Source organism: Mugil cephalus, chromosome 7 (assembly GCF_022458985.1).
Source record: "Mugil cephalus isolate CIBA_MC_2020 chromosome 7, CIBA_Mcephalus_1.1, whole genome shotgun sequence".
NCBI classification, from domain to species: Eukaryota; Metazoa; Chordata; class Actinopteri; order Mugiliformes; family Mugilidae; genus Mugil; species Mugil cephalus.
The window spans coordinates 12,829,501-12,841,701 of record NC_061776.1 but is presented as its reverse complement, the minus strand read 5'-3'; the positions used below and the strand labels follow the sequence as shown (position 1 = coordinate 12,841,701).

General features: G+C 41.3%; 1 protein-coding gene across 1 annotated transcript in view; it reads right to left on the bottom strand.

Moving 5' to 3' along the window:
* The window catches only part of egfra (epidermal growth factor receptor a (erythroblastic leukemia viral (v-erb-b) oncogene homolog, avian)), a 39,985-nt gene extending 31,704 nt beyond the window's left edge, over positions 1-8,281 (bottom strand). The window contains exon 1 of the mRNA XM_047589119.1: positions 7,506-8,281. Within this exon, the coding sequence (XP_047445075.1) occupies positions 7,506-7,584 (79 nt within the window). The 5' untranslated portion in view covers positions 7,585-8,281. The remainder of the gene's footprint in view (positions 1-7,505) is intronic.
* Positions 8,282-12,201: the final 3,920 nt, after the last annotated feature.

Below are 12,201 nucleotides of genomic sequence, written 5' to 3'. Positions count from 1 at the left end.
TGCCATTTTGAGGCAAAACTAGTTTCTCTGCTCACATTTCTAAGCATGATTGGATGCCCCCCATTCAATATGAGCTAAAAGGAATCCATTAACCTCACAGTCTCATAACTTATAGCCAACAGAGATGTCTTTCTCCGCTGTGTTGACACAGAGCCGCAAAGTCGTGTCTACATGGCAAGTTAAGGTCAAGGAAGATAGATAAGCTTGCGTCGAAGAAGACAACACAGTCTTGAATAAAGGCCCTTTTGTCCAAAGACTTGGGGCTTCTGCGTTCATTCATATAACGTGTCTCATTCACTTTGCCTTTGCTTTGTATGTGTTTCTTAGTCACGAATGCTTTCTTATTATCTTATTTGGAAGCAAGCTACAAACCCACTATGCACACCGACTAAATTTTCAACTCCTGTCAAAAACACAGGCTTCGGTTTCTGCAACCTGAACCACTGAAATATGTGAGAACGGATGTAACGAGAAGAAATACAGCTTGTCAGTTAATAATGATTCTACGTGCCTGTAGACGCATAGGCGATACGTGATCATATTCAAGAAGTTATCAGAAGTTATTCTCTTCAATTCTTTCAGAGGATACAGTAAACTGTATGTCAGCAATCTAAAATAAACAAAGTAAATCTCCCCTCTTTTGTTTTTTTTTGAAAAATCTTTTCATTGAACACTGGAGGGTTATATACTGTGTGCAATCCTGATTGACACTCCACCACTCCCTTGCACTGGAGCATGTAATGCCTTATTACCAGTGGCAAAGAAAGCTCTTTTTATAGGTTGTTGAGCGATGAAAACTAGCGACAAGCCTGATCAGGATTCTTTTCAAAGACGAGATTTCAGGAAAATTTTAGCAGACGCGTTAGGATTTGATGTCCGAGCTGAAACCAAGTTAAACAAAGTCGGCTGCGTGAATTAAATTCGTTCTGAGCAAAACTATTTCACATTCATATCTGTCACACACGAGTAAGCATGGAAGAAGCTAGACCTTTAAGAAACAGAGCCAATTCAAACCAATGGAAAACAGCCTAATGGTCCAGGTTAGAGCCGTTAAAGATCCCTTCAATGAGGATGTGAAGCAGGAAGCCTCCCCCTTCTGCACGCTGCAAATTTTAAATCAAACATCCTGAAACTCTGTGTCAACAACTTTTGACAAATGCTGGGATGCAGTTACAAAAACTGGACAAATTAACTGCAATATACCACAGGACCCGAACCACTAACAATAAGTCAAAGTCCAAAACACACCATTTAGTTTGCTAGGCTAGTGGACCACACAGGAAGAGGACTGAACCCGATTAGGGAAGCACATTTCAAAGATGAGCCAACACCCTTCCAACAATGCTTGAAAATATTCTGACACGGAGATTTATTTGTGAAGCTATTGTTCTCTTCTCTGTAGGGGATTCCTCCTTCAGGCAAGTGCCGTTTGAAGCGTTTCTCCTCAGAATGACCTGGCCGACTTAAGGAGGGATGAAACATCCCACAGGAGGCCTGCAGGAGAATGGACCATATGCAGTTTGGATGCTAACGTGAAGCAGCAGCAACTAGTAAGAGCACGCTGCGGCTCCTTTGATGAACAATTATGTCGTCCCACCCTTCTGATGTTTGTGTATCGCCGACTTCCCTGTCTTTTTCTTCGCTGCTGACTCTTCCTCTGATGCGTGAACCCTGTCCATCTCATTGACATCTCATTTGCATAGTTGCATGAAGATCCATGGGACTCAGCACCGAATACAAATACACAAACTTATTTGTTTGTGCGGAAAAAGGCCTCAACATACGTCTGTCTGCTGTCTTTCAGAAGACTAGGTACGCGGCGTATTAAAGCCAGGGTTTAATCGGACTCTGGGGTGGAAACGTGTTCAGTGTTCACTTCCCGTCTTTACCTTCACTGTCAAAGCTGATTTAGTGTTTCAGCCCTTTCAAAGTAACAAAGAACACCTGAAAACATAACCTTACTTTACAAAAGATCTAAACCTCTAAGGTTATTTTACCTCTCTATGTACCGTTTTGAATTTCTGGTAAGGTATATGGTATTCTGACTAAATGAGGCCCATCAGTGAGCTATGTTTACCGAAGATTTTCTTTACTCAAACAATGGATTGAAATTCAACTCCAACAAGGCAAAAGAACATTCTAACCACTCCTCAACAACTCCACAATAAGACATCCTTTAAAACATAAACAGGCACAATAACTCAACTGGAGCTGTGGCCTATTTTCCCCTTTAACACAATGCAGCACCTGATGAGATGGAAGATAGCAGAAGGCCCTTTTTTTTTTCCAGCCTTCATTCCTGGGTCTCTTTCCATTGGACACTCTATGCACAACCAGTGGATCATGGAAAGGTCGTACATGCTGCAGATGACTTTGTTGCCATGTACGAGCAAGCGACACAAATCTGTTCAATGAGTAACCACATTCACTTATTTGTTCCATGCTGGGCTCTCACCGGATGTATACAAAATGCAGAATACATTTTAGCGGCTGTCGCTACCGGACAACAAACACAACAGTGCACTTTGCAGGAGGAAATGTAAAGTTTGTCTGTCACACCTGAAGACAATACATAAACCATTATTGTTTATGGTTTGTCTAGACTAAAGCAGTGAAACCCGACACATTAGCCGCAGTTACTGAAGTGCAGTGCCATTTGATTTTCAGCGCTACACAATAGATTTACTGTATTACAGTAAAAATAAGAACAAAAGCTGCTACACTTCCACTTTCCTACTTGATGACATGGAAGTCTAGCCTGGGGTGCACGGCGCAGATCTCGGTTGCGCTACAAAAGTATCACTGCTGCCAGATAACCTGCCCTCCACAGAGAAGCTATTGTCCCTGAGTGAAACCAGAACCCTGCACCTTGCTAGAAGTTCTCTCAAATCTACCACTCAGACACGGTGCAGTTCGTCAAAGCAAGTAGAGCGGGCGGCAAGGAATTACACTCCAGATCCCACGGCCCTAAACCGAAAAAGCCTCATTTCCGTCAATGGCCGCAGCAGATGTAAATCTGGGAAGGTCATCAGAAGACTGGAAAGGGATAGCAGCAGCAGTAGTTGTAGCACCAGGACCACTCCGGACTCTAAAACACAGACTTGAAGTTCTACGATTACACAGAATCATAACCCATATTTCACTGCCGGCAACCATTCGGTCCCAAAGAGTGGGCTTTAATGAAAAGAAAAGGCATGTCTTTCTGAAAGTTATGGGGAGAAAGACGGATGAGTGATGAGGGAGGCTGGTGTGTTAGATCCCACCTCAACACACAGGGAAAAGAGCTTACTCAGGATCCTAAAATGCACCGGAGGACAGAAATTTTACTGTGATTCAGCTCAGCTTTTGCAAATGTGGGAGCACATTTTAAATCTCCAAATGACAGAGCTAGGCTACACCAATATAAATATATATTATCTTTCAATCTCATTCTGTGAAGACCTTGAATAACCCATTAACTCTGACAAAGCATATTGATATAAGCTGGTTTATCCTGTGCCCAAAGCAAGCTGGGAAGTCTCGCATTAGGGATTAAGGATTTAGCTGTTGACATGTTCCTGTGATTAGTTTGATCTTTCACAGGTTAAATCACAGGCCAGTAAGAGGGGCCCCCAGGCAGGTTCATTACATATTTACTCCTTGAGAACATTCTGCAATTAAGGCTAGAAGTGTTACGAAATATTAGTGTGTATAATGAAGGGGGGGAAAAAACAATCATCACAGGACTAATCGCCTCTGCAGCACAACTCCAGTCACAAACAGAAGCAGCCCAACTCATTCCAAGACGGTTTAGCATTTCATCTGGGAAATAAATCACTGCAGTTATTACTTGTGGTTGGCTGCTGGGTGAACCTGTGGGCATTATTTGCAGCCTCCCCACAGATGATGACAGTTAATAAACTGAGCAAGCCAACGTGTGGGACGAAGAGCTTTTCTATTATTCAGCAAGTCTTGTCTGACTCCCACAGAAGCCGTCAAACCCTGGCAGGCTGTCACCGAGCACGGGACTGACAGGTGGGCTTCTTATGGGAGATGCTGCTCACTGTCAGGTGCATTATCAAATCGCAAATTCCCTTCAAAAAGGCTTTAATGACTTGCTCATCACAAGCAGCTAAAGGTGAGCTGAAAGTAATAACTTCTTTGCACGCAGTTATGTAAGCTTAAACAAACTTTTTATACTGTTACTAAAAAAAAACTAATATGCATTTACAAAGTCATTGTTTGCTGAGCAAGGCACATGCGGACATAAGTAATTTATTTGCCTAACAGTACAGCATCTCAAATCACTGCAGTAAACGTCATACATAAATCTGTAACATTTGTTTACACCTCAGAGCACTTCTGCACAATAGATGTGCTCTCATTAGGTTTAGATTATTTGTATCTTATCCCACAACTAACATAATATTTATATAAATTCTGTTCACTTTTATGGTCACTGTTTGTTTATGAACTTTATCACCGTAATTTAAACAATTAGTCAGTCAATGTTATAATCTATCATTATAATTAATATTATCATTCCTCCTTATTTTAACACACTGAAACAGGTCAAACACACACACACACACACACACACTACTAAATTAGATTGAATATCATCCATACAGCTTCTGGTTAGGCGATTTAAAAATAAGTTGAAGGATTACATGCTCATTCATGGAATATTATCCTTCTTCAGGCCTATATCATCCTTTCAAGGCCCTGTGGATTGTCTCATAAATGAATTATCACTAAAATTAGAACAATGCTGTTTCTGTAAACCAATATTACCTTACAGCGCCGCATGTTCATGAATTGAATAATCGAAAAAATTAAAGGAAACATTCATTTGTCTCAAGTCTGCATTTGTAATCTTCTATTATCCTGCCAGACAGAAAAATAGCACCTATGATTCTCAAAATAAAACCTGCAATATGTGTTTGGGCTATATTGTCCAAATCCAGACTTAACATGTCAGTATCAACGTCAACATCAAGACCTTGTTTGTCCATGACCAACCGTGTTTCAAGAAGTCATCACGCAACGATTAAAGGAGCCTTGTAGATCTTTTTCTCTCCCCCTACTGGCAGTGACAGTAATTACACAAGCTCTGTCAACATGTGGTAAATCTCTCTGCGCAGGCCTAACGCCACCCCATCTCTTACTCCTGTGGACTGTAAGATCTCCTGTGGAGGAGTATCACAAACTTCAACTTTATTCTTCACAAAAGACGGTGACGTCCCTGAACGTCGGTTGCATTGGTTAAGCTTGTGTATCTGCTAAAGGCCCCAGTCCATCCACATTACTTTGGTTTTTCCTCTTTCAGCTCTAGCAATCTCATCATTTAACATATTTAAAATGCTGGTGTACTGCAAATCACAGAGAGATTTACCACGTGCCAATTAGTTTACATAGCAGTGTGTGAACTCAAGAACTTCACCCTAATAGACATCAATACATATGTTGAAGTGCCACACTATAGCTATGTGCAATAAACATTTCAATGTTTGGTTTTGGCTGAAGTTAATGGATAACCGTACCGCAAACGAACAACACATCAGCATACCCTGCAGCTACTCTTTCTTAGATCAATAACAGTAATTCATTTACATTTTGTTTGGGTTAATCAATTTGTACAACATCCCACATATCAAAACACTTGTTATTTTCCTTTCTTAGTTTGGAGATTTGATGCCAAACGAACGTCACAGGAATTTGGTATCTTGTTCACATCTTGCATGGACAATGTACACAAAGAAAACACTGTGTGCCACATAGCAACATCTGTCTCTGCCCCTGGCCAAAAAACAAAAACAAAACAACGACAACAGCAACAACTGAAACTGTCAAACCATATGGTGGAGCTTGCCCTTCACTGGAAATAAAAAATTTGGATCAGTTGTAAAAAATTAACAGTAATTAAACAAATCAGGGCTGCATACCATATTGATCATTACAGCTGCTATCATTGCATTACTAATCTTCTCTAGTCCAAATAAAATTCCAAAATCCTTATTTACTGTGGGAGACTGACTGCTGCATGAAATGTGCACAGTCTGGTCTGTTTAGAAGCCCGGAAATATTTAGGGACTCTGTCTTTTTGGCTCACAAACACATCCGATTTGTTATGGTTCCGTCAAAACCGGCACTTGTTGTTCCTTTTTGAAGCAGACAATAAAGATGCAACTTGTACATGGCACTGAGTGCACATGGTTATCTGTTTTCATGGAGGAAGAGCACTGCAGTGCGTGTGGACAATTATGATTCATGAGAATAGGAAGTTAAAGCCATTAGGAAGTTAAGTGATACTTCTGGTCACTTTCTCTTCTGACATCTGGACTTTGGGAGGTCTGAGTCACTCAAACCAAAGTGCAAATATTTTCAAAGGTCGTAATGTCACCCTAACGTCTAGTTTATCCAGCTTTTGATGATGAGGTTCAATTTCTTAAATTTCAGATATCAAAATAACAGAGAGATCACAATACAAATGAAAACAAATATGACTGAAGCAACAGTCAAAACACTGCGGTGTCATTTAGAAAAAAAAAGATTTGTGTGACCTTTACTTCATGGCCAAAAGAAACAAAAGAGCAGCAGGGGAATCCAAGAAACAGAATTCAGCCTTTCATCAGCCTCAAGCTTCCCGGAATATCTGCTTTATGTCACATGCGCAAATAAGATGAAGTGGCTGTCTTCGCATTTTGATCTAATTTACTTTGAGGACCAGATATGGACACAGGGAGCAAGCTTTTCATCATGTCAGATGATGTTCAGAATACATCAAATGGATGTGAAAAGTTGGGTCGGACAACAGCGAGAGAGGGAGGGAGAGAGAGAGACAGAGAGGGGGAGAGAGAAGATTTAGCATGAGAAAAATGTGGCAATACTTCTCCTGAGGTTTTCTCTAAGAAAAAAAATAGAAGTAGTGTACCAAATGGGGACTATTTTCAGTGTGCGCCCGGTGACACTACGTCCCGTTTTTTGAATTTTGCGAACAAACCGGTCAGAAACTTGTGATCAAATAATCAGCTGCTTAAAACACATTAAAAAGAGTTTAAAGTAACACACGTCATACATTGCTCAGTCCACATCCCCTCTTCTTCTCCTCCTCCTCCTCCTTTCCCACCTCATCAACATCGTCTATTATTGTACAAATTTGGGGGGCTCTTCTGGGATCTAATCGTCGTCGTCGTGACAAACGTGCGCAATTTACGCAATCAACTAATTGGCCAATTAATGCCAACATTTACGCAACACAAACGCGACTGGATTCGTTAGCGACAACCACCCCGTACTGATACCTACTGAAAGCTAAACTTTCCTGAAACCTCTCTGTGGCTTTAACCAGGTCACAGGCTGAGGAGCGAGACTGTGAGAAACTTTTCTCAAATGCTGGATCAAGTTTCCCTGCGGCTTCCTGCCCATGCCTGTGATTTTTTTTCCCGTGGGATTTATGTAAATGCGGGACGAGTAAAAGCTAAAGCGTGCTTTAACGCCGCAGCTACGTGCACCCTCACATATACCTTTCTTTTCCGCCAGAACGCAGGAGCCCAGCCAGAGCAGGGAGGTGAGGGTGATCCACTTGAGAAAACGGGTTGCCATCGTGTTTTTGAAGCTCCTGGTGCGAAATGTGTCATTCCATGCCAACAGGGCGCGATATTCCGCTTTGTCGAAACTTTGGTGGGGGAGAAAGAAACTGGATTAGGTTCTCGCTAAGTAAAAGACTTCTCCTTCTCCGGGAAAACTTTGACAGCTCCTCCTCCTCGCAGATATCTTCAGCAGTCCGAGCTCAGGGAGAGAGGACAAACTACTGGCTGTTCTGACGTCAGGAGGACGTGGAGGAGGGAGGACAGATGCGCCTCTCACAGTGCTCAGGTACGGCGCAAGGGAAAAAAAAAAAAAAAAAGTCCGCGCTCCCAGCACGGAAAGGTACACAATGTTGAAATGTTAAAGAAGCACCTGAGAGGAGGCGAGCTGCCATGATTCCAGCTGCTCCACGCGGTGCAGTGATAAACCAAAAGCTGAACAAACTTCCTGCAGTAAACGAAAGCGCTTCGCACAATGGCTTTTGTGGTCCATTTCCTTTGGTGGTTGAAGGAAGGCCCAGATAAACGCAGCTACTCCATCATCAGATACTGACACATCAACAGTTTTATTGAATCAACCCATTTTTTTTCTTTTTTTTGTGGCAACCCCTCTAATTTTATTAAAACTTATGAAGAATGATGAACTGTATGCACCAAATTAGTAAAGATATGTGGGTATATGTGTGTATTGCTTTGTGGCATTTGATATTTTTCCAGTATAGTTCCTCTTAAGCTTGGTCTCAGTTTACAGGGGGTTACCGTGTATAGAAGCAGTAGAAGTAGTAGTAGTAGTAGTACCTTGGAGAAACAAAAAAATAAAATATTTGAAACATTTTCAATGGTTTCTTGGTAAATATAAGTGCAAATCACTCAAGAAGAAATGGCTTCAAGTCATATTGGACAATTAAACCGGTGAGAGTAGTAGGAGCAGTAATTGTTGTTGTACAGCTTGTTTTAATGTACTCAAACACAACTGTTTGTGTTAAACACATACATTTTCTGCAGGTAGAAAAGGAGATGGCATTAACTGGTGCACAACAGAACAGTAGATGGTGGCATTCTTGTGTTGCATTCTCGACGTAACCAGCTGTCTGTAAACTGATAAACAAAACAATGAAAATATGTTTAATTAATTTTGTAAGTGGCATTAATAATAATGGAACCATTTCATAGCAGGTGACGAAGTACAATTTTGTGACTGCAGTCTGTCTGCAGACATTTAGAGACATCCCCGCAGGGTAAGTTTACAGACAAATGTCACAATGTTTTTGTTGGATTTTGTCACTTTTTATTTTTTATTTTTTAGACTTGCACAAATGTCGATGTCCTCGGAGCTATTTTAGGTGAGCTCCTAGAAAGTTAGGAGAATGATGATGACGATGATGACTCATCCAGGATGTCAAACTTAAATTTTGGAGGCTTCGCTGAATTTGGCTGAAGAAAACGAGGCAGTGAATCCTGACGTTGCATTACAATTTCACCCTCGCTTATGTGTTGATGTGCATGCATAAAGGACAGCGGTATCGCTGTCTAGCAGGGGCGGAGCGGACGAAAAGTCTAGACTGGTGACAGAGCGCCTGCCTTATGGGAGCAGAGCGTAATTGGACATCAGGCGGCTTGAATGTGTACACATATCAGACGCTATGGGGACAGGAGTGATAGAAATCATTTTTCACGCCGGTGTTTATTTCATTATCGCAGCCTAATGGCTCAGCAAATTGTCTTTGGCTCTACTGTTGGAGGAAGAGGTTATTGTGTTGGGTGGAATTATGACCATTCTCCTCGAGGAGAAATTAGCTAATGCGATGGCTAACGTTTCACATGAGACAGCACTGTGAACCGTTTTCTGCGGCGTGGATGTGATGCAACCGTCAGTTTGTCGGTTCTAACGACCGTCGTTGCTAAACAGAATAAAAAGTCCACAAGGTCGTTGTCATTTACGGGAAAAAAAAAAAGGAAGAACCAAGATGAAGAATTGGAATGTTTCGAAGAAAGAGAAATCAGGCGAGGTCAAATAATGCTGTCTTGCTTTTTAAGACATATTGAAATTTCATCTTCCCCCTCAGGGTCAAGTCTTTGATTCCGCTGCAGAAATTCAGACGAATTTGAGTGTTTTGAAACGAAGGTTTGCCACACACTGAGCCCATTAAATGAGGAAAGAGAGAACAAAATCACCTTGGCCCCTCACCAGTGGCACATTTCTACACTACTGGACAATTTGTTGATTATGAAAGAGACAGAAAGAAGTTGTAGTTGTTACAGTGGTTCCTATTTGCCATTCTCTGGTCTGCTGAGACTTTGTGTGTTTTGCACAAGTCTACCCAGAGCAGAAACAAGCAGAAACAATAAACAAACACAGAACAATGGCCAGACCGTTGGGGAATGAAAAGAAAGTGAAATAAAGGGAGGACATAAGAGCATTTAGTATCACTGCGCATAAGCTGTATGAGTTAATTAATTTGCATCATTAGAATTAAAGACAGACATTATAAGACATGGCCTCTACTGGCATTTGTTTAACTAATCTTTATACGAGGAGGCTTATTAAATGGCCCAGTGAGGCAGAACAGTTATGTGACCGTGTTGTAACTGGAGATGTGATTTGCAGCCCTCGAGGTCTGACGTCTGATCTGCATGATGGGGCCCAGATGGACCAGCAAAACATCTCGCTAGTTTTGAGAACATGCACTAGGATGCTCCGGCCCCCACCACCACCACCACCACCGCCACCGCTGCTGTTGTTGTTGCCATCATTATTTCCTTGTACATTTTTTTTTTCTACATGACAGACACGAGAAAGCAGAGTAGGACATATGGCATCGTATAGGATTCACTGTCACTCAAAGGTGCTGCATCTGCTGCGTCTACCCGAACAAGCATCACACTCCGTATTATATAGTGCGTAGTTGGGCTGCAACAACTACTTGGCTGATAGAAGACTGCAACCTTGATTAACTTTTTAATATGATGAAGATTTTCCATCTCATGTACTGTACCAAAAGCCGTTGGTTGAGTGAAAAAACACAGTCTGAACTGGGCTGTGGGAAATTATAAAGGACATTTTCTTCATAAAAGGATTACTTAAATATAACAACCAGCACGACTGTACAATCAAATGTGAGAGAATAGACATTAGCCGCAAGAATAAGTTAAACTGAGCAAAATAGAAAGCCTTTCATTGGAAAACTCATCATGAACTTTAATTTAGAAAGCAAAATAGTACATCATATAAGGTGTGTGGGTCAACCGTATCTCCACAATGCATAATGGTTTAGAGTGTATACATTTATCTCTTTGCTTTCAGATTACACACGTCTCCCCGTGAGCCTCTGCTCTATTTTGGACGCCCGACGTGGCTTCCACTTCTGCGACGCGAGAGATAAGACTTGGATTAGATGTGAGCAAATTCACAGAAGTTTTAATAATAGCATTCTAAATCCTGTTTTCAGCAGTGTGGCTGAAAAGCCTCGGGCATTCACAACAAACTGTCAAGCACCAATTAATTAGGTTTAATTAGAGAAGCCAGTGAGATTACCTTGCATCTCACCATCTGTGCCCCTCGAGGCAAATCTCCTTGAGCTAGACTTGGTAAATAAAATAGTAAAGCCAAATATTTGAATCCTTTTTTTTTTTTTTTTTTAACAGTGAGTGAATACACAGTCTCTTCCTATGAAGAACTATAAAACACGGGTCTTATTGCTCCGTTTTTCCTGACGCGGCCCCCGGCGCTTGGCTCCGAGCCACGCTCACTTGTCAGAGCATGTGGTCTCCATGGCGTCCTGATGGGTTACACAGTAAACACCTCAAAGTAAATGAATGAACCTGTTTTAATCCAGTTGGAATCCCTTTCTCAACTTCTCAACCAGTCACATCCTGTTTCAAAAGATGGAACACCTTGTTCACAGTTATGAGTGATGTGAATAATCTCCCGAAGGCAAGAGCGTGTGTGTGTGCATGCTTCAAAGGTGACTTAATTATTTAGCTGTAAAAATGCAATGCGTGTGGCGCGTCGGGCATACAATAACAGTGTCAATAGTGGCGCTTCACAGGTGCCAGTGAAGCTGTGTGGAGAAAAAAAATCAAGTGCACAATGAAAAAGCAAGTGGAGCGAAAAGCATGCAAATGCTTCAATTAGATAGATAGATAGATGTTTTATTTATGCTAAGGGAAACTCGGGATGAGTAGGATAAGTACAAGCATAATTCTAGCAATGACAGCCTGTAAGTGTAAAACATATTTAAGAGCTCGAATATACATGTCATAACTAGCTGATGTTACGGTCAGTGGAGGAAGTTCTGACCAGTTTTTAACCGTGGACTCACGGGCTGTGGAGAAAAAAAAAAATCAAAAAAATTGTGAATTTACTTTGAACTGGCAGGCAGTGAATCCAGGCCTTTAATTCAAAATGCAGTTTGTGCAAAGGCAGTCAGTCTCCTTTTGATGTACTACCACATATTTCAGGTTTTAACAGCGGTACGTTAAAGTTATGAAAGTATTAAAAAGTCAGGAAGACCCTTAAATGTGAGTATATGGCTGGAGTATTTAATAAAACTGTCAAAGCTGAGTAAATTATACTTTTTTGGAGAATATTACAGCCATGAAATCCCAGTGGTTTCTTGGCCAGGGCTTTGAC